This window comes from Thunnus albacares, chromosome 2 (assembly GCF_914725855.1).
Source record: "Thunnus albacares chromosome 2, fThuAlb1.1, whole genome shotgun sequence".
NCBI lineage: Eukaryota > Metazoa > Chordata > Actinopteri > Scombriformes > Scombridae > Thunnus > Thunnus albacares.
Window position 1 is genome coordinate 39,159,113 of NC_058107.1, and position 19,887 is coordinate 39,178,999.

At 48.6% G+C, this 19,887-nt stretch overlaps 1 protein-coding gene across 1 annotated transcript in view; it reads right to left on the reverse strand.

Moving 5' to 3' along the window:
* Positions 1-96: 96 nt before the first annotated feature.
* snapc4 (small nuclear RNA activating complex, polypeptide 4) overlaps positions 97-19,887 on the reverse strand; it is a 25,602-nt gene continuing 5,811 nt past the window's right edge. The window contains exons 4-21 of the mRNA XM_044335213.1: positions 19,731-19,827; positions 17,839-17,864; positions 17,175-17,297; positions 14,558-14,698; positions 14,134-14,218; positions 13,967-14,048; positions 13,153-13,254; positions 12,998-13,070; positions 12,653-12,817; positions 11,131-11,281; positions 10,655-10,761; positions 7,749-7,843; positions 6,174-6,268; positions 4,554-4,654; positions 1,914-4,322; positions 906-1,746; positions 510-814; positions 97-245 (exon numbers count right to left, since the gene is read on the reverse strand). Of these exons, the coding sequence (XP_044191148.1) occupies positions 165-245; positions 510-814; positions 906-1,746; positions 1,914-4,322; positions 4,554-4,654; positions 6,174-6,268; positions 7,749-7,843; positions 10,655-10,761; positions 11,131-11,281; positions 12,653-12,817; positions 12,998-13,070; positions 13,153-13,254; positions 13,967-14,048; positions 14,134-14,218; positions 14,558-14,698; positions 17,175-17,297; positions 17,839-17,864; positions 19,731-19,827 (5,079 nt within the window). The 3' untranslated portion in view covers positions 97-164. The remainder of the gene's footprint in view (positions 246-509; positions 815-905; positions 1,747-1,913; positions 4,323-4,553; positions 4,655-6,173; positions 6,269-7,748; positions 7,844-10,654; positions 10,762-11,130; positions 11,282-12,652; positions 12,818-12,997; positions 13,071-13,152; positions 13,255-13,966; positions 14,049-14,133; positions 14,219-14,557; positions 14,699-17,174; positions 17,298-17,838; positions 17,865-19,730; positions 19,828-19,887) is intronic.

Here is a 19,887-nt window from a genome sequence, read left to right on the forward strand (position 1 = left end):
GGTCTGATCAGGTCTGTTCAGGTCTGTTCAGGTCTGTTCTGGTCTGTTCTGGTCTGTTCTGGTCTGTTCAGGTCTGTTCTGGTCTGTTCTGGTCTGGTCTGTTCTGGTCTGTTCTGGTCTGTTCAGGTCTGTTCAGGTCTGATCTGGTCTGTTCTGGTCTGATCTCATCCGGTCTTGTTGGTGCTGGTGATTCCTGAGAAGTGATTGGCTGGAGCTCCCGACCCGTCACACAGCAGCAGAGATTTCTGGAGAGAGAAAGTTAAACAGTTAATTTATCAAACTGATAAAAGTAAAAGTGTAAATATGTGTTAATATATATATATATGTGTCTGTCTGTGAGCTTCAGCTTCACTGTATAATATAATATATGATGATATAAGTAATTATGTCCAATAAATAATACAACATGTTCATTGATTAACTGTTGGCTGTGGGTCACACAGAGTGCTTCCTTCATTTAAAGGTCAGATTTTAGACTTTGTTTGGTTACAAAAACAAAACTAACTCACCTCCGCTCTCCTCTTTTTTCCTCTTTCTTTGATTCTTTTCAGCCCCTCCTCCTCTTCCTCCTCCTCCTCCTCCTCCTCCTCCGTCTCTTCCTCCTCCACCTCCTCGTTGGCTGGACGGGTAACAGTCTTCTCTGGGATTGGCTGCACGGTGGCGAGGAGGGCTGGGACAGTGAAGCAGGACAGGAAGCGGGCCTTCAGCAGCTGGTAGGCGGGGTTTTCTGCAAAACGCTCCGTCACCAGCTGACGTACCGTCACCACAAGCTCCGCCTCCTCCTCTGGTGGGGGGTCGGCGCTGACAGAGGGAGCTGCAGGGAGACGGATAGTGTGTGTCAAGTGTGTTTCAGGTGTATCTCGGGTGTATCTCAGGTGTGTCAGATGTGTGTGAGGTGTGTGTACCTGGCTTGTCCCCGGCTGGTCTCGGGTCAGAGGTGGAGTCTGGCAGGTCTGGCGGTGGCGGGCTGCAGGTGTTCCTGGCGTCAGATTCGGTGGGGGGGTGTCGGGGTTCGCCGTAGCGACTCAGTAGCTGCAGGGATGACTTGGTCAGGGACTTCTTGGCCCGCAGCAGTGCACTGAGCGTGTTCAGACTGCTGACGAAAGGAGGCAGGTAGGGCAGAGACATGCCCAGTCCAGGTACCACCACCCCTCCCCTACCGCTCAGCCAATCACACACCTCCGATCGTGGCTCCAGGAACATGAGGGAGGGGTCGAACTGCAGCGCCTCCCGCCTGAGGGGAGGAGGTGCCGCTGGGTCTGCTCTGACAGTGCCTTTGTAGGGCAGGAAGAGTTTGGGGGGAGGCAGAGGGGGGCGGGAGGGCACGGGGCAGGAGGCGGGGTTTGGTCCTCGGGGGATGGGTTCAAGGAACAAGGCAGGGGGGAGGGGCTTGGAGGGAAACTTGGGCAGGGCAGGAAGAAGACGTGGTGGATTCTGATGAGGGAGGTTTACGGAGACGGACATGGAGGCGGGAGGAGGAGCACCGGCTGGGAGGCGCAGAGGAGGCGCAGCCGGCTGGAGGGTTAAAACATTCCTAGGTGGAGCTGGACGGGGGGTGTTCGGCACCAACGCTACTTGGACCAGTCCACCTGGAGTCATGACCCACATCGACTGACTAGGAAGTAAACACATCCCGGGGAGCTGGGTCACCGACTGCTGCTGGAGGGCGCCGTCCTCCTTACAGGGAGACGCACGGCAGTGCTTCTTATGACGAGGAGAAGAGGAAGCTCTCTTCTTCGCTTCAGCCTGGAAACAAAAAACAAAGTCAGACGGAGAGGAGGAGCAGAGGAGAGGTGAGGAAGAGACGGACTGAAAGATGAGAAGGACACAGACCAACAGGAGGAGGAAACAGACCAATAGAAAGAGGAGATGGACAGATGAGGAGGAGATAGACCAATAGGAGGAGATGTTACCTTGGCTTCAGTAGCTTCCTGCAGAGCTTTGGCTTTCTGACTCAGTTTCCGAACTCTCTTTCTGTTCTGGACCACACCTATAGAAGCTGCATCCACGCTGTCACCCGTCCCGCAGTGCTGCTCCTCCCCCCTCCCTCGTTTCCTCCCTCTGGGCGGAGCTTTGAGAGGCTGGTCGGGAGCGGAGTCAATAGGAGGAGGTGTTACCTGGGCTTCAGTAGCTTCATGCAGAGCTTTGACTTTCTGACTCGGCTTCCGAACTCTCCTTCCCTTCTGGATCACACCTATGGCAGCTCTGTCCGTGCTGTCTACTGTCCTGCTCTGCTGCTCCTCCCTCCTCCCTCGTTTCTTCCCTTGTTTCCTCCTCCTGGGCGGAGCTTTGAGAGGCTGATTGGGGGCGGAGTCAGGCAGACAAGGGGTGGGGCTTGGTTGGAATGGGGTAGAGTAAGGGTTAATGAAGGTATAGTCATGGTCACAAGGGAAAGGAGCAGGTAGGCTTGATGTGGAGGATGCAGTGTGCTGATTGGTTGGCATGGAGGTGGGTGGGGCTAAACTAAGGTTTTGAGTCGAGGACACCTGAGGACAGGTAGCTGAGTCCACAGAGACAGGCGAGACATTTGGTGTAAGAAGAGGACGAGCTGTAGATTCTGAAGGAGGTATGGGTGAAGTAGCTTTAGTTTTGGTGAGAGGAAGGGAGGTGACCCCCGCAGGGGGAGCTGGAGGGGGCATGGTCAGGGAGGAGGGAACAGCAAGCTGATTGGCTGCTGTAGAACCAATAGAAACAGGCTGATTGGAGGAAGGGAGCAGGGCTGTTTTGAGGGTTTGAGTAGAAGGTCCAGTCTGTTGGCGGAAAGAGGCAGATGTGGCATTCAGGGGCATTAGGAACAAAGAGACAGGAGAGGCAGCAGGTGATGCAGAGGAGACGACCCCCCCAGGAGGTCTGTGAGGAGCTGGAAGGGGCATGGTCAGGGAGGAGGGAACAGCAAGCTGATTGGCCGTTGTAGAGCCAATAGAAACAGGCTGGTTCGAGGGAGGGAGCAGGGCTGTTTTGAGGGTTTGAGTGGAAGGTCCGGCCTGTTGGCAGAAAGAGACAGATGTGGCCTTCAGGGGCATCGGGACCACAGAAACGGGAGGGTCAGCAGGTGACGGAGAGGAGACGACCCCCCCAGGAGGAGGTCTGTTTGGAGCTGGAGGGGGCGTGGTAAGAGAGGAGGCGGGGACAAGCTGGGTGGCGGCAGCACGAGGTCGCTGAGGTTGAAGGACAGGACGAGGCAGGAGGACGGAGCGAGGAAATGACAAAGGAGACATCTGCGGACGCATGTTAGGAGGCGTCTGAATTAGAAAGCCGGGACGATTCTGTGGAGGCGTACATGGGGAGCGAGGAGGAAGTGGAGATGGCTGCAGAAGTACAAGCTGCTGCTGCGGTCGGACCTTCTGATGCTGCAGCGCCTGCAGCTGCTCCAAGATCAGTTTGTGCTGATGGTCCAAGTCCTGCAGCTCCTTTCTCATGGTCCTCCTCTGCTGCAGCATTCCTGCAACTTTCTTCGGGTTCTTCATCTGGATGGAGGACAGGTTCGGGGACGGAGTCAGCATCACCACCTTGCTCTTCCTCTGCTCTATAATCTCCTTGCAGCCCATGGTGTCCACATTCATGGTCTGCAGGAGGAGCAGGAAGATGGGGGTGGAGGGCAGCCGGACCTTCTCCCCGCGCTCTCTCAGGGCATCGGCTGCTGTTAGTCTGGTTTTCGCCGGGATCAGCAGGTTACCGATCCATGGCGTCACAGCAGCCTGCAGCTCGTAGCCCAGACCCGTGTCCGTCACCCGGCCCAGGCGGTTCTGTTTACCTGTCTGTGACTTCCTGTGGGTGGAGCCAGTGCTCTGGTTTTTTAAGTTGTTCGCCTGGTTGCACAGGTGAGCTCGCAGCTGCTCAGGAGACACCATCATCATGGTGTTGCTGTCGTGACGCTCCTCCCACTGCAACACTCGAGGATTTGGACCAATGATCACGGAGCGTCCGAACCGGCCCAGGATGGTTGACCTGACGGATTCCCCGCAATGGGCGCTTCCAGGGGACTGAAGTGCCACTGGCCGAAAGCTCAGGAAGGTGAAACATTGAGCTTTTTCTGCTGGAATCCACTCCTGCATGGGGGGGAAGGTGTACTGCTCTTCCTCCTTCTCCACCTCTTCGATCCTCTCCACCTCCACTACTTCTTTTTTCATCTTCTTCTTCTTCTTCCTCTTCTCCTTCTCCTCGTCATCACTGTCCATGTACTCCACCGCCATCTCCTCCTCCTCCTCACTGCTCTCCTCCTTTATTTTCATCAGTCGCCTCTTGATGTTCCTCTCGGCATTCGTCGTCTTCTTCTTCGCCCCTTCTCGACTCTTTGATTGGCTTTTAGCTTTGCTTCTTTTCTATTGGTAAAGAGAGAGAGAGTCAGTCACACAGTCACTTCTGATGTTTCCTGTTATCATGTGGATGGAGTTGAACTAGGTTTAAGGCCTTTTTTTTGTATTACCACAGCTGGAGGACAGAACATCAGCAAGGATTTCACTGTATGCTGATGATGTCCTGATCTAACTTACTAACTCACTACGAGGAGTTTGGCCCCACCCTCCCACAGAGCAGAGGACAGGTGAGTGTACCTGAGCAGGTGGTGGTGGTGGTCTTGTCAGCTTCCTCCACTCTCTCAGACACTGAGCATCAAATCGGTTTGGAATCTCAGCAGCGATCTTCGCCCAGTGGCCTGAGACACAATTATCATCAATGTGAGACATTTAGGGTGTGTTACAAAACAACACATTATGTCATACATGCCATATATTTATACGCAGTATATATCACATACATCATACACCCACATACCCTTCCCCTTACGTCATACATATAATCACACTATACATCCTGTGTACCCCCAACCTTACCCCTTCCGTTCCTGCCCCCCTCCTCCTTTTTTCTGATGTAATTTCACTTATGAAAAGTGAATCAAAACTGTATGTATGTATGGAATACTTAAGTAAAAGTAAAATATTAGTTAAAAAACGAAACAAACAACACATAATTATTGAACTGGTTATTGTGTGTTACAAATATAAATGATATGTAAAATGCTGATATTAACATGCTAACCCTCCTTAAAATGACACTGACAGAGACTTTAATCATAGATAATTATATGTACATCTTCTCTGTGCTTTACTAACTTACCTTTGACTCATATTCAATTTTAGTATATTTTATTGACGGTATATAAAATTATAGATTAAATTTTTTTTTTGCCCTTTTTTGACACTTTAAAGTGCAGAGAGACAGAAACAGGTAGAGAGAAGGGATATGATGTTCAACAAAGGTCTAAAGCCAGATTCAAACTGCAGATGTTGCAGTAATGTGGTATGCATCTTAACCAGTAGGCTCCCAGAGAGCTCCTAAATGCTGGTTTTTTAAGTGTGCAGACGAGGTGTTGCAGTATTTTTTCCAGCCTGCAGTCTTTCTCTCAGGCTGCAAATTACCACCAATTATAGGAGAGGGGAGTAACATGTAACCTGAGAGGTGAAAACCAGGGCAAAGACAGCCCAACAAGTACTTGTTGCTACTGCTAAAGCTTATTGCTGTAATTTCTCAATAATAGCTGAAAGCAGCTCAGATAAGCAAATCAACATTTTTACATTTTTATGAACGATTCTCTTCTTTCATCCTGATTTTTGTAGCTGTTCGGTCAGCGGACGTCAAACTAACATCAGCCTGAGCAGAGACAGTGTAGATATAACGCTGGGAGAAGCTGCAGAGTATCTGCTGTTTGCTTCAGTGAGAGCAGGAATAAAAGGCAGTTTAAAGGTATGTTGGGTATGTTGGACAATAATGTCAGAGGACTCACAGCCACTGCAGGTCTAATGATCATTCAAAACATGATTTATTATGAACTAGTGCAGTGCCCGTTCATAACGAGCCTGTTCAGAACAGGCCGACTGCTTGGCCTGCGGCCTTAAGTTTGGATTTGAGTGGCTATGTTTGCCTCAAAGGTTTGTGCTTTGTCTGTAGTGGCGCTTCACAATCGCCACGGACTCGGAGCATATGAGACAAACTGGTTTTCAACTGCCTGTGTAGTTTTCAACTACAGTCATTGTGTATCGGACTTGGAGCGCTTCCAAAATCTCTCAACTTCTGGCACAATTAATTGTGTATATCGATAACTGTGGAATGGATCTAAACACGATTGTACCCATAATCCTCAGTAACAATGCTCTCTGAAAGTGTGTGAGACCCACCGACTCCATGTTTCTCCACCAGCTGCAACAACAGCTCTCGCTCATCTTTGTCAAAGCCTCCTCTCTTTGTTCCCTCCTTCAAACAGTCGTGATACCTGCAAACATACAAAACACACATAATAGCGATCGCCCACTTCTGCTGCTACAGTTGTATGCAAAAGTTTGGTCACCCCTTAAAAAAATAACATATTTTGGTGATTTTTTAATTGAAAAAATGTAAACAGTCTCTCTGGGAAAAAACACAATATTTTCAGCAAACAATAACGGATAGATACATTTTATGTTATAAACTGAACAAAAATAAATAAATAAATAAAAACATCATTGTGGCATTTGCAAAGGTTTGGGCACCTACATGCACCTCGCGAGCATCAGGCTTCTGTAGATGTTCTGTTGCATAGTTCTGATGTTGGATTTTATGATGAGGATGCAGCCTGCCCTGAGAATGTTTTCTTCTACTGACTCTTCCATGAAGGTCTTGTTAGTGCATCGCTGCACCACCACTCTTCAGTCTGTTAAATGTTCCTGCAGGTTTTTTGCAGTCAATTGGGGGGGTTTGTCTCTCTCAGAGTTTTCTTGGTCTTCTCATCTTGACCTCCACAGTTGCCCTAAACTTCCATCTCTTCATACATTTCACACTCTGGAAACTGCAGGCTGACAAAACTTTGCTGTCTTCTAGTAGCCTCCCCTGCACTGTGGGCATCGGTAACTTTCATTTTCAGAGTCTTACACAGCTGCTTCGAGGAACTCACGGTTGCTGAGTGTTCACACAAGCTTTGAACAGTCAGAGGATTTGTAAAGCTTTGAAACTGGAACCAGCTGACATTTCCTAATGACAACTGTTGACGTGCTTCAGGCCTAACGAGCTGATGAAGGTCTGAGACCTTGTAAAAAGAATCTGAGACTTCAGAACTTTTATGGTGCCCAAACTTGTGCACCTGCCACAATGATGTTTTTATTTTTAATTTTTATTTTTCAATTTATGCCATAAAAAGTAACTATGCATTCATGTTTGCCAAAAATATTGTGTTTTCTCCATATCCTAGAGAGGCTGTGTTTATATCTTTTCAGTTAAAATAAATCACCAACATATGTTATCTGTCTCTGGGAGCCAAACCTTTGCACACAACTGTATGTCAGACTATTTCATTCATATTCTATAAACCTTATCGTCAGGCGGTCCAATCACAAACTGCCACATGCTGTTTGAACCAGCCTCTTGAAAGATCGTATTAGGTGGACTTACAAGTGTGTTGAGGTGAGCAGAGGAAGGAGGAGACAAGGCTCTGCGTTTTTTTGTGTTGTTAAGACACGATTGTGCGTCATGCCAGTGAGGAGCAAGTTGTCCTCAAGTTTGATTATTCCTCCAGGGATCACGCCGTCTCTCCCCTCGCAAACCTCCAGCCCGGTGAGCCCCAACGGAGTATAGCATTAATCCTGACTGACTGACTGACTGACTGACCGACTGACTGACTGATGGTATTATGGGCTGTGAGCGACCTGCTTGCTTGTAAATAGTCTGTAAATATCACTGAACTGCACTAACAGACGTTCTACCATCTAATCAGATCTCACCTGTCTCTGCAGGCGCTGTCAGTGCGTCCAGGAACCTCCAACCTGATCTTCCACCAGTTCTTCTCCCCATGACGAGAGACGGCCCGCAGCAATAGCTGAGAGAAAAAACCAGACAGACAGAGCCTGTTAAAACAGGATGACTGGGTCAACTAGTCCCTCTACCTCTGTAACTAGTCCCTCTACCTCTGTAACTAGTCCCTCTATCTCTGTAACTAGTCCCTCTACCTCTGCAACTAGTCCCCCTGCCTCTGTAACTAGTCCCTCTACCTCTGTAACTAGTCCCTCTACCTCTGTAACTAGTCCCTCTACCTCTGTAACTAGTCTTTCTAACTCTGCAACTAGTCCCTCTACCTCTGTAACTAGTCTTTCTAACTCTGCAACTAGTCCCTCTACCTCTGTAACTAGTCTTTCTAACTCTGCAACTAGTCCCTCTACCTCTGTAACTAGCCCCCCTGCCTCTGTAACTAGTCTTTCTAACTCTGCAACTAGTCCCTCTACCTCTGTAACTAGCCCCCCTGCCTCTGTAACTAGTCTTTATAACTCTGCGACAGGTCCCTCTACCTCTGTAACTAGTCCCTCTACCTCTGTAACTAGTCCCTCTACCTCTGCAACTAGTCCCTCTACCTCTGTAACTAGTCCCTCTACCTCTGTAACTAGTCCCTCTACCTCAGTAACTAGTCCCTCTACCTCTGCGACTAGTCCCTCTACCTCTGTAACTAGTCCCTCTACCTCTGCAACTAGTCCCTCTACCTCTGCGACTAGTCCCTCTACCTCTGCGACTAGTCCCTCTACTTCTGCAACTAGTCCCTCTACCTCTGTAACTAGTCCCTCTACCTCTGTAACTAGTCCCTCTACCTCTGTAACTAGTCCCTCTACCTCTGCAACTAGTCCCTCTATCTCTGCGACTAGTCCCTCTACCTCTGTAACTAGTCCCTCTACCTCTGCAACTAGTCCCTCTACCTCTGCGACTAGTCCCTCTACCTCTGCGACTAGTCCCTCTACCTCTGTAACTAGTCCCTCTATCTCTGTGACTAGTCCCTCTACCTCTGTGACTAGTCCCTCTACCTCTGTAACTAGTCACTCTACCTCTGTAACTAGTCCCTCTATCTCTGTAACTAGTCCCTCTATCTCTGTAACTAGTCCCTCTACCTCTGTAACTAGTCCCTCTACCTCTGCAACTAGTCCCTCTACCTCTGCGACTAGTCCCTCTACCTCTGCGACTAGTCCCTCTACCTCTGTAACTAGTCACTCTACCTCTGTAACTAGTCCCTCTACCTCTGCAACTAGTCCCTCTACCTCTGCAACTAGTCCCTCTACCTCTGCGACTAGTCCCTCTACCTCTGCGACTAGTCCCTCTACCTCTGTAACTAGTCCCTCTATCTCTGTGACTAGTCCCTCTACCTCTGTAACTAGTCCCTCTATCTCTGTAACTAGTCCCTCTATCTCTGTAACTAGTCCCTCTACCTCTGTAACTAGTCCCTCTGCCTCTGTAACTAGTCCCTCTACCTCTGCAACTAGTCCCTCTACCTCTGTAACTAGTCCCTCTATCTCTGTAACTAGTCCCTCTATCTCTGCAACTAGTCCATCTACCTCTGTAACTAGTCCCTCTACCTCTGCAACTAATCCCTCTACCTCTGCAACTACTCCCTCTACCTCTGCAACTAGTCCCTCTGCCTCTGCAACTAGTCCCTCTGCCTCTGCAACTAGTCCCTCTGCCTCTGTAACTAGTCCCTCTACCTCTGTAACTAGTCCCTCTACCTCTGTAACTAGTCACTCTACCTCTGTAACTAGTCCCTCTATCTCTGTAACTAGTCCCTCTATCTCTGTGACTAGTCCCTCTATCTCTGTAACTAGTCCCTCTACCTCTGTAACTAGTCCCTCTACCTCTGTAACTAGTCCCTCTATCTCTGTAACTAGTCCCTCTACCTCCGTAACTAGTCCCTCTGCCTCTGTAACTAGTCCCTCTACCTCTGCGACTAGTCCCTCTACCTCTGCAACTAGTCCCTCTACCTCTGCAACTAGTCCCTCTACCTCTGCAACTAGTCCCTCTACCTCTGCGACTAGTCCCTCTACCTCTGCGACTAGTCCCTCTACCTCTGCAACTAGTCCCTCTACCTCTGTAACTACTCCCTCTACCTCTGTAACTAGGCCCTCTACCTCTGCAACTAATCCCTCTACCTCTGTAACTAGTCCCTCTACCTCTGCAACTAATCCCTCTACCTCTGTAACTACTCCCTCTACCTCTGCAACTAGTCCCTCTGCCTCTGCAACTAGTCCCTCTGCCTCTGTAACTAGTCCCTCTACCTCTGTAACTAGTCCCTCTACCTCTGTAACTAGTCACTCTACCTCTGTAACTAGTCCCTCTATCTCTGTGACTAGTCCCTCTATCTCTGTAACTAGTCCCTCTACCTCTGTAACTAGTCCCTCTGCCTCTGTAACTAGTCCCTCTACCTCTGTAACTAGTCCCTCTACCTCTGTAACTAGTCCCTCTACCTCTGCGACTAGTCCCTCTACCTCTGCGACTAGTCCCTCTACCTCTGCGACTAGTCCCTCTATCTCTGCAACTAATCCCTCTACCTCTGTAACTAGCCCCTCTACCTCTGCAACTAGTCCCTCTGCCTCTGCAACTAGTCCCTCTGCCTCTGTAACTAGTCCCTCTACCTCTGCAACTAGTCCCTCTGCCTCTGCAACTAGTCCCTCTACCTCTGTAACTAGCCCCTCTACCTCTGCAACTAGTCCCTCTATCTCTGCAACTAATCCCTCTACCTCTGTAACTAGCCCCTCTACCTCTGCAACTAGTCCCTCTGCCTCTGCAACTAGTCCCTCTGCCTCTGCGACTAGTCCTATCACAGTATTTGTGCTACATATGTCACTACAGGTGGTGGGTCTGTCCTGTCTAAGCCTACCTGGTCCTCCTCTTTGGTCCATGGTCCTTTCTTCAGGCTCGGGTCCAAAACCTGGTTCCACCTGTAGATCAGCTGGGCGGGGTCACGACCCTCCATGAAGTAGCTCACTGACAGACAGGTGGAGAGAGACAGACAGGTGGAGAGAGACACACAGGTGGAGAGAGAGACAGGTGGAGAGACAGACAGGTGGAGAGAGACAGACAGGTGGAGAGACAGACAGGTGGAGAGACAGACAGGTGGAGAGACAGACAGGTGGAGAGAGACAGACAGGTGAAGAGAGACAGACAGGTGGAGAGAGACAGACAGGTGGAGAGAAAGACAGGTGGAGAGAGACAGACAGGTGGAGAGAGAGGGGTGTCAGTTGTTCTGTAGCTGCTGAGTAACATCAGTTTGTCAAAGTGTAAAATTCTTAAGTCACTATATTTCTTTAATATTAGTGACATCGACAGTATGATGTCATAGTGTGATGTCATTACTCTGCGTGTAGGGGATGAAGTTTCCGATCCTCATCTTGTCCACCAGCTCTCTGAGCAGATTGTCCTCAAATGCATTCCAACTGCTGCGTCTCAATGAGTCTGAGACGAACCGCTGGAAGGTCTGAAGACACATGAAGGCCGTCCTCCCGGTCTGAGACACAGACAGGTCAGAGAGACAGACAGGTCAGAGACACAGACAGGTCAGAGACACAGACAGGTCAGAGAGACAGACAGGTCAGAGACACAGACAGGTCAGAGAGACAGACAGGTCAGAGAGACGGACAGGTCAGAGAGACAGACAGGTCAGAGAGACAGACAGGTCAGAGAGACAGACAGGTCAGTGTAACTGTGAAGGCGCAGCTACACCGAGTGTTTCTGTTGTCATTATGGTTTATTATTATTTTCTCTGATGGTTGTTCAGTTGTCCTGTGAGGATAATTACAGTTGTGTTACAGTTGTGTTACAGTTGTGTTACAGTTGTGTTACAGTTGTGTTACAGTTGTGTTAAAGAAAACGTCCACTGACACAACTGGCAGACAGAACCAGGTGTATCAGCTGAGGTGCTGCAACGAGTTCAGCTACGCAAAGTTCCACATGCTGTCACGAGAGCAGCTGAGAGGACATTAACTAGAGGAGACGTGTTCTGACGATGGCTGAGGAGCATTTAATGGTTATATCCTCCATCAGTGTGGGAGCATCATGGACAAAATACTGTAAAATACAAATAAAGCAAAGTCGGGTCTAAAGGATCCAACACCTCAAACTTCAACCAGCTACACATGATGAAGTGAAGGTAAAATAAACATTACTTTAGTTTCAAGTTACTAAATGAAACATTGAGTTGATAGAGAATTAAACATAAACGTGTCACAATCAAGACGTTCAGTGCAACATAAACAGCAACAAAGCAGGAAAAGGAGCATTACACCGTTTATAAATTTATGCTCCACATTACGACATGTCATCCCTTCAGAGGACCTTTTATATTCTGTTGCTTCCTCCCATCTGTGTTGAGTAAATGACGGTAGTTAGACCTGCTGCGGTCTTCAGTTTTTCCTCAACACACATTAGTGAAGCCGTTCAACCTGCTGCCATAGTAACCGCATAGAAATAATTATATGAACCTCAGTTATAAAACGATGAAAAATAGTAAAACGAATATAAAATAGTCACATTCTGCTGCCGGCCTCTCGGAGGCGCAGTTAGCATTTATAAGATGATCTAATTAACATTAATGGATCTAATTAACATTTCAGTGATTAATAACACCTGCATAAAAGATGATATTTATTTCATTTTTACTAAAACTGAAAAAACCAGGGTTTTCTCAGGCTGCATGTAAAATTAGATTAATTATTAATATAGATTATTAGAAACACATTAATGATAATAACACTTCAGTTTATTATCAGTCATATTTTATCCAAAGATCAATAAAGTTCATCTAATAATAATCAAATGTTAAAAACAAACTCCAACACAGAAATGTAATAATAAAACCTCTAATAAATCTTTATCTCACCCCGAGCTGCTGGGCGATGCTCTCCCACTGTCTCTCCTCATGTCTCCTGCTGACCTCCTTCAGCTGCTGCACCTCCTCCTGACTCCACCGACTCTTATTCACCGACGGATGTAAGAAGTTCTGCCAGAAACAACGAAGGTCCTCCGCTTCCCTCGTTCCTTCAAACTGAGGAGGAGGAGGAGGAGGAGGAGGAGGAGGAGGAGGAGGAGGAGGAGGAGAGAGGAGGAGGAGGAGGAGGAGGAGGAGGAGGAGAGAGGAGGAGGAGGAGGAGGAGGAGGAGATCTTGTGATTAACAGTTTAACGTCTCTTCAGTGTTTTTTGGAATCTGAATGATTTATTTCTTACATCAATATTAGAGATTTTCTGCCAGTCATGATCTTCATATCGATCACCGATCAGCTCCTCCTCCTTCTTCCCTCTGACCAATCAGAGACAGTCGTTAATAGAAAACAGTCTCTCGCCCCCAAAAACAGAAACTCCTCACAGAGACAGAGACACACCTGAGCAGGTCGATGTCTCTCTCCAGACCGTCTATCTGCTGCCTCAGCTGCTGCCTGTCTGTCTGCTCTGCCGACGCCAGCTTCTGACTCAGGTAGTCCACCCTGAGAGACAGACAGCTCATTACAACGTTATCACATGTAGAAGAAAGAAAAACAAGTAAAAGAAATGTAATTAAATCAGTATTTTGAATGTGTTTGATTTCTGTGTCGTCTGTAAACCAGGGTGGGAAACTAACGGGGGGTAAAGCTGCCCCTAAACGCCTCACATGGAGACGCTACAATTAACCGATGCTCCCTAAACGCCTCACATGCCAGCTATAGGTAGATGCTGATGCTATAATTCTGCGCTGGAGTTGATCGGATGGACGGCGGCGCCTGAGATGTCCTGCGCTGCGTCTTGAACGTTTCACTCACATCCTGCAACAGCGTCAGTCTCACTGTCGTACTTCTTCTCACTACGGATGTAATGATGGTTGATGTTGACGAGTTTTTTAATTAAGACCTGTCACACTTCCAGCTGAGTCACAATCAGTTGGAAATGATCTACCTGAACCTTTTACTGCAATACTTTAACTACATCAAGCTCATAATACTTATGTACTTTTACTGCAATATTTTAACTACATCAAGCTCATAATACTTATGTACTTTTACTGCAGTAGGATTTTTCATGCAGGACTTTTACTTGTAATGGAGTATTTTTATATTGCTGTATTGGTACTTTTACCGTAATAAAGGATCTGAATAATTCTTCCACCACTGAGTACTGACTACTACTACTACTACTAATAATAATAATAATATTGGATCTGACTTGGAGAGTTTGGGCTGGATGAGTCTCCTCAGACTGTCTCTGGTCACTGAGTGGATCAGCAGGTTCTTCTGCCAGCTTTCCCCTGAACACACAAACCACATAAACAGATAGAAAGTCAGTCTGATGCTTGTTCAACTTCAGCCACTTGTTTGACTTTTCGTTCTTACATCGTTTAACTTTCAGCGTCTTGTCGTCGAAACAGCCCGTCATCCTGCTCGCCTTCTCCTTTGTCTCCTGATTGGCTGGAGGACCCTGGAGACAGACAGACAGACACAGCGGCTCATTGGTCGTTCGGAGGGCGGCAGCAGCTGACAGTAGCTGTCTGTCTGTGGCTGCTTCTCATTATGCTAACGAGATGCGAGGACGGAGGAGTTTAATTCATCAAACAGGACGTCCTCGCCGTAGGATACACCTGTGGTTCCTCACTCTAAGCTCCTACAGGAGCCTCGTCTCTCCTCGTCTCCTCGTCTCCTCCTGGTGCATTTAAAGGATTGGGAGATCCTCCATGATGGCGGATCAGTTTCCAGGTCAGGGGAAGAGAGGACATGAGGAAGCATAAACAAGCCCAATGACAAGCACCATACGTCTTACCAGTCCTGTCAGCTTGTCCTTGAAGTAGGGTTTGAGGAAGCGACCCAGGTACATGCTGATTGGCTGCTGGTAGGAGGTGGGGGCGGGCTGTTCCCTGGAAGACTCTTTGATTGGTCCAGACAACTGAGACAGAAGCTCCTTCTACAGAGAGACACAGTGTGTGACATCATCAGTACTGACCTGCTGTCTGTGGCTGTGTGTCAGTACTGACCTGCTGTCTGTGGTTGTGTGTCAGTAATGACCTGCTGTCTGCGGCTGTGTCAGTACTGACCTGCTGTCTGTGGTTGTGTGTCAGTAATGACCTGCTGTCTGTGGTTGTGTCAGTACTGACCTGCTGTCTGTGGTTGTGTGTCAGTAATGACCTGCTGTCTGCGGCTGTGTCAGTACTGACCTGCTGTCTGTGGTTGTGTGTCAGTAATGACCTGCTGTCTGTGGTTGTGTCAGTACTGACCTGCTGTCTGTGGTTGTGTCAGTACTGACCTGCTGTCTGTGGCTGTCAGTACTGACCTGCTGTCTGCGGTTGTGCGTCAGTACTGACCTGCTGTCTGTGACTGTGTCAGTACTGACCTGCTGTCTGTGGCTGTGTCAGTACTGACCTGCTGTCTGTGGCTGTGTGTCAGTACTGACCTGCTGTCTGTGGTTGTGTGTCAGTACTGACCTGCGGTCTGTGGTTGTGCGTCAGTACTGACCTGCTGTCTGTGGTTGTGTGTCAGTACTGACCTGCGGTCTGTGGTTGTGTGTCAGTACTGACCTGCTGTCTGTGACTGTGTCAGTACTGACCTGCTGTCTGTGGTTGTGTGTCAGTACTGACCTGCTGTCTGTGACTGCGTCAGTACTGACCTGCTGTCTGTGGTTGTGTGTCAGTACTGACCTGCTGTCTGTGACTGTGTCAGTACTGACCTGCTGTCTGTGGTTGTGTGGCAGTACTGACCTGCTGTCTGTGACTGCGTCAGTACTGACCTGCTGTCTGTGACTGTGTCAGTACTGACCTGCTGTCTGTGGCTGTCAGTACTGATCTGCTGTCTGCAGCTGTGTCAGTACTGATCTGCTGTCTGTGGTTGTGCGTCAGTACTGACCTGCTGTCTGTGGTTGTGTGTCAGTACTGACCTGCTGTCTGTGGTTGTGTGTCAGTAATGACCTGCTGTCTGCGGCTGTGTCAGTACTGACCTGCTGTCTGTGGTTGTGTGTCAGTACTGACCTGCTGTCTGTGGTTGTGTGTCAGTACTGACCTGCTGTCTGTGGCTGTCAGTAATGACCTGCTGTCTGCGGTTGTGCGTCAGTACTGACCTGCTGTCTGTGGTTGTGTGTCAGTACTGACCTGCGGTCTGTGGTTGTGTGTCAGTACTGACCTGCGGTCTGTGGTTGTGCGTCAGTACTGACCTGCTGTCTGTGGCTGTGTCAGTACTGACCTGCTGTCTGTGGCTGTGTGTCAGTACTGACCTGCTGTCTGTGGTTGTGTGTCAGTACTGACCTGCGGTCTGTGGTTGTGCGTCAGTACTGACCTGCTGTCTGTGGTTGTGTGTCAGTACTGACCTGCGGTCTGTGGTTGTGTGTCAGTACTGACCTGCTGTCTGTGACTGTGTCAGTACTGACCTGCTGTCTGTGGTTGTGTGTCAGTACTGACCTGCTGTCTGTGACTGTGTCAGTACTGACCTGCTGTCTGTGGTTGTGTGGCAGTACTGACCTGCGGTCTGTGGTTGTGTGGCAGTACTGACCTGCTGTCTGTGACTGTGTCAGTACTGACCTGCTGTCTGTGGCTGTCAGTACTGATCTGCTGTCTGTGGTTGTGCGTCAGTACTGACCTGCTGTCTGTGGTTGTGTGTCAGTAATGACCTGCTGTCTGTGGTTGTGTGTCAGTACTGACCTGCTGTCTGTGGTTGTGTGTCAGTACTGACCTGCTGTCTGTGACTGCGTCAGTACTGACCTGCTGTCTGTGGTTGTGTGTCAGTACTGACCTGCTGTCTGTGACTGTGTCAGTACTGACCTGCTGTCTGTGGTTGTGTGGCAGTACTGACCTGCGGTCTGTGGTTGTGTGTCAGTACTGACCTGCTGTCTGTGACTGTGTCAGTACTGACCTGCTGTCTGTGGCTGTCAGTACTGATCTGCTGTCTGTGGTTGTGCGTCAGTACTGATCTGCTGTCTGTGGTTGTGCGTCAGTACTGACCTGCTGTCTGTGGTTGTGTGTCAGTAATGACCTGCTGTCTGTGACTGTGTCAGTACTGACCTGCTGTCTGTGGCTGTGTCAGTACTGACCTGCTGTCTGTGGCTGTCAGTACTGATCTGCTGTCTGTGGTTGTGTGTCAGTACTGATCTGCTGTCTGTGGTTGTGCGTCAGTACTGACCTGCTGTCTGTGGTTGTGTGTCAGTAATGACCTGCTGTCTGTGGTTGTGTGTCAGTAATGACCTGCTGTCTGTGGTTGTGTGTCAGTACTGACCTGCTGTCTGTGGCTGTCAGTAATGACCTGCTGTCTGCAGTTGTGTGTCAGTACTGACCTGCTGTCTGTGGTTGTGTGTCAGTACTGACCTGCTGTCTGTGGTTGTGTGTCAGTACTGACCTGCTGTCTGCAGTTGTGTGTCAGTACTGACCTGCTGTCTGTGGTTGTGTGTCAGTACTGACCTGCTGTCTGTGGTTGTGTGTCAGTAGTGTCTCCAGCTGGTTCAGCGTCTCTTGAATGACCTGCTGGTAGACCAGATTCATCTGTAGACAGGAATCCACTGACAGAGACAGACCCAGATCACTCTGCACACACACACACACACACATACACACACACACACACACACACACACAGTTAGTATAATACTGAGTCTGGTTGAATGTAAACACCATGGAGCTCAGCGGGCGTGCACGTCAACATGCACGGCTGGTAATAAAGTGATCAGACTCTGTTGGTGTCTGTTCCTGTAGGATCCGTATACACTCTGGTCACATGCTCGTCATGTAGTGACGTGTTTCCATGGTTACGTAGAGCTAATGACTTTATACATGATCAGATCATCCGTTCAGTGGGTGAGTTGTGACGTTCAGCAGCATCTGATTGGTCAGATGCTGCGTCCGACCCGCCTCCAAGCGGCATGCGGTGACATCTCCCCCTCAAACAAGCGTGTTGTAGGGACGCACAACTCCATCACTGCTGCAGTACGATCCGACACATTAAAATACACGTGAAGCAACTACCAACGCGACAGTATCAGCTAGTGTGACATCACGGGGTTGTTATGGTGCACGTTAACATGCACACCTGCTGAGTGAGTAAACAGTATCTGACGGTGGTACTGACCTCATCACTGCTGCTGACGTCATCATCTGCCGGACACACACACACACACACACACACACACACACACACACACACACACACACACACACACACAGGATCAGAAATGAGTGAAAACAAAGATCGACTGTTTAAGCGTTCTGATTGGCTCGTACAGATCTGGGGTCTCATTTATAAAACTGTGTGTAGGATCAATACTCAGACGTGGATCAGCCTCATATCTGCCCTTTAACAGTTATTATATGAAGTCCTGATGAACACTGATGTTCGTGTTGTTCGTGTGCAGAACAGCAGCAGTAACAGAAGATCGTAATAAATCACAGATGTAACTGGTTAAGATTTGAGTTGGATTATATCTTTCAGGGTGATTATGGAATAATTATGGTTAAAACAAACACAAATAACACTGCTGGCTTTAATGTTTATGATAGAGTGGAAATGTTGGTACTCCTGCTCAGAGTTTATGTCCAGGTTCACATTCTGCCGTCAGGTTTGTTTTATAGATCAGAAACTTTACGTGGGACGTGGCGTTCGCCTCTTTCAGGCCCCGTTTTGTGTTATAAACAAGAACCTAGACGTCAGAGCTGCTGCTGTGATCTGATCTGTATATTTTTATAACATGTCAATAAATAGAAAATGAAGCCTGTGTATAAAGATGGCTGAAGCTTCTCCACCTCCTGCTGCTGCCGTGCAGAGAGAAGCCAAAATGTCTCCTCAGGGGAAGGAGGAAGAGGAGGAAGAGGAGGAAGAGGAGGAGGAGGAGGAGGAGGAGGAAGAGGAGGAGGAGGAAGAGGAGGAGGAGGAGGAGGGCTCAAGAATTGTCAATTAAACACAACAAACAGAAGTTGTTGTCATTGGCTCCGTCATTACAAACATTGAAACGCTGCCACCTACTGGCTGCCTCTGAACACGTTCAGGTAGACACAGACAGGTAAACAGAGAGACAGACAGGTAGACAGAGAGACAGACAGGTAGACAGTTAGACAGGTAGACAGTTAGACAGGTAGACAGACAGGTAGACATAGAGACAGACAGGTAGACAGACAGGTAGACGGTTAGACAGGTAGACAGACAGGTAGACAGTTAGACAGGTAGACAGAGACAGACAGGTAGACAGAGAGACAGACAGGTAGACAGTTAGACAGACAGGTAGGCAGACAGGTGGACAGTTAGACAGGTAGACAGTTAGACAGGTAGACAGTTAGACAGGTAGACAGACAGGTAGACATAGAGACAGACAGTTAGACAGACAGGTAGACGGTTAGACAGGTAGACAGTTAGACAGGTAGACAGTTAGACAGGTAGACAGACAGGTAGACATAGAGACAGACAGTTAGACAGACAGGTAGACGGTTAGACAGGTAGACAGACAGGTAGACAGTTAGACAGGTAGACAGAGACAGACAGGTAGACAGAGAGACAGACAGGTAGACAGTTAGACAGACAGGTAGGCAGACAGGTGGACAGTTAGACAGGTAGCCATACAGACAGACAGGTAGACATACAGACAGAGAGTTAGATAGACAGGTAGACATACAGACAGACAGGTAGACATACAGACAGGTAAACAGGGAGACAGACAGGTAAACAGGGAGACAGACAGGTAAACAGGGAGACAGACAGTTAGACAGACAGACAGACAGGTAGACATACAGACAAACAGGTAGACATACAGACAGGTAAACAGGGAGACAGACAGTTAGACAGACAGACAGACAGGTAGACATACAGGTAGACAGTTAGACAGAGAGACAGACAGGTAGACAGAGACAGAGGTAGACATACAGACAGACAGGTAGACAGAGAGACAGACAGGTAGACAGAGACAGAGGTAGACATACAGACAGACAGGTAGACTGAGAGACAGACAGGTAAACAGGGAGACAGACAGGTACCTGACACACAGACAGGACTATGTGGTCCCAGGAAGCTCTCCAGGTTCTGGATCTCTGACTGGATCTTGTCTCTCTGAGCCAGCAGACCTGCCGCCGTCTGCAGGAGGGAAAACGTCACTGAGTCACTTCCTGTTCCTGAACGTTTACGGAACAAACT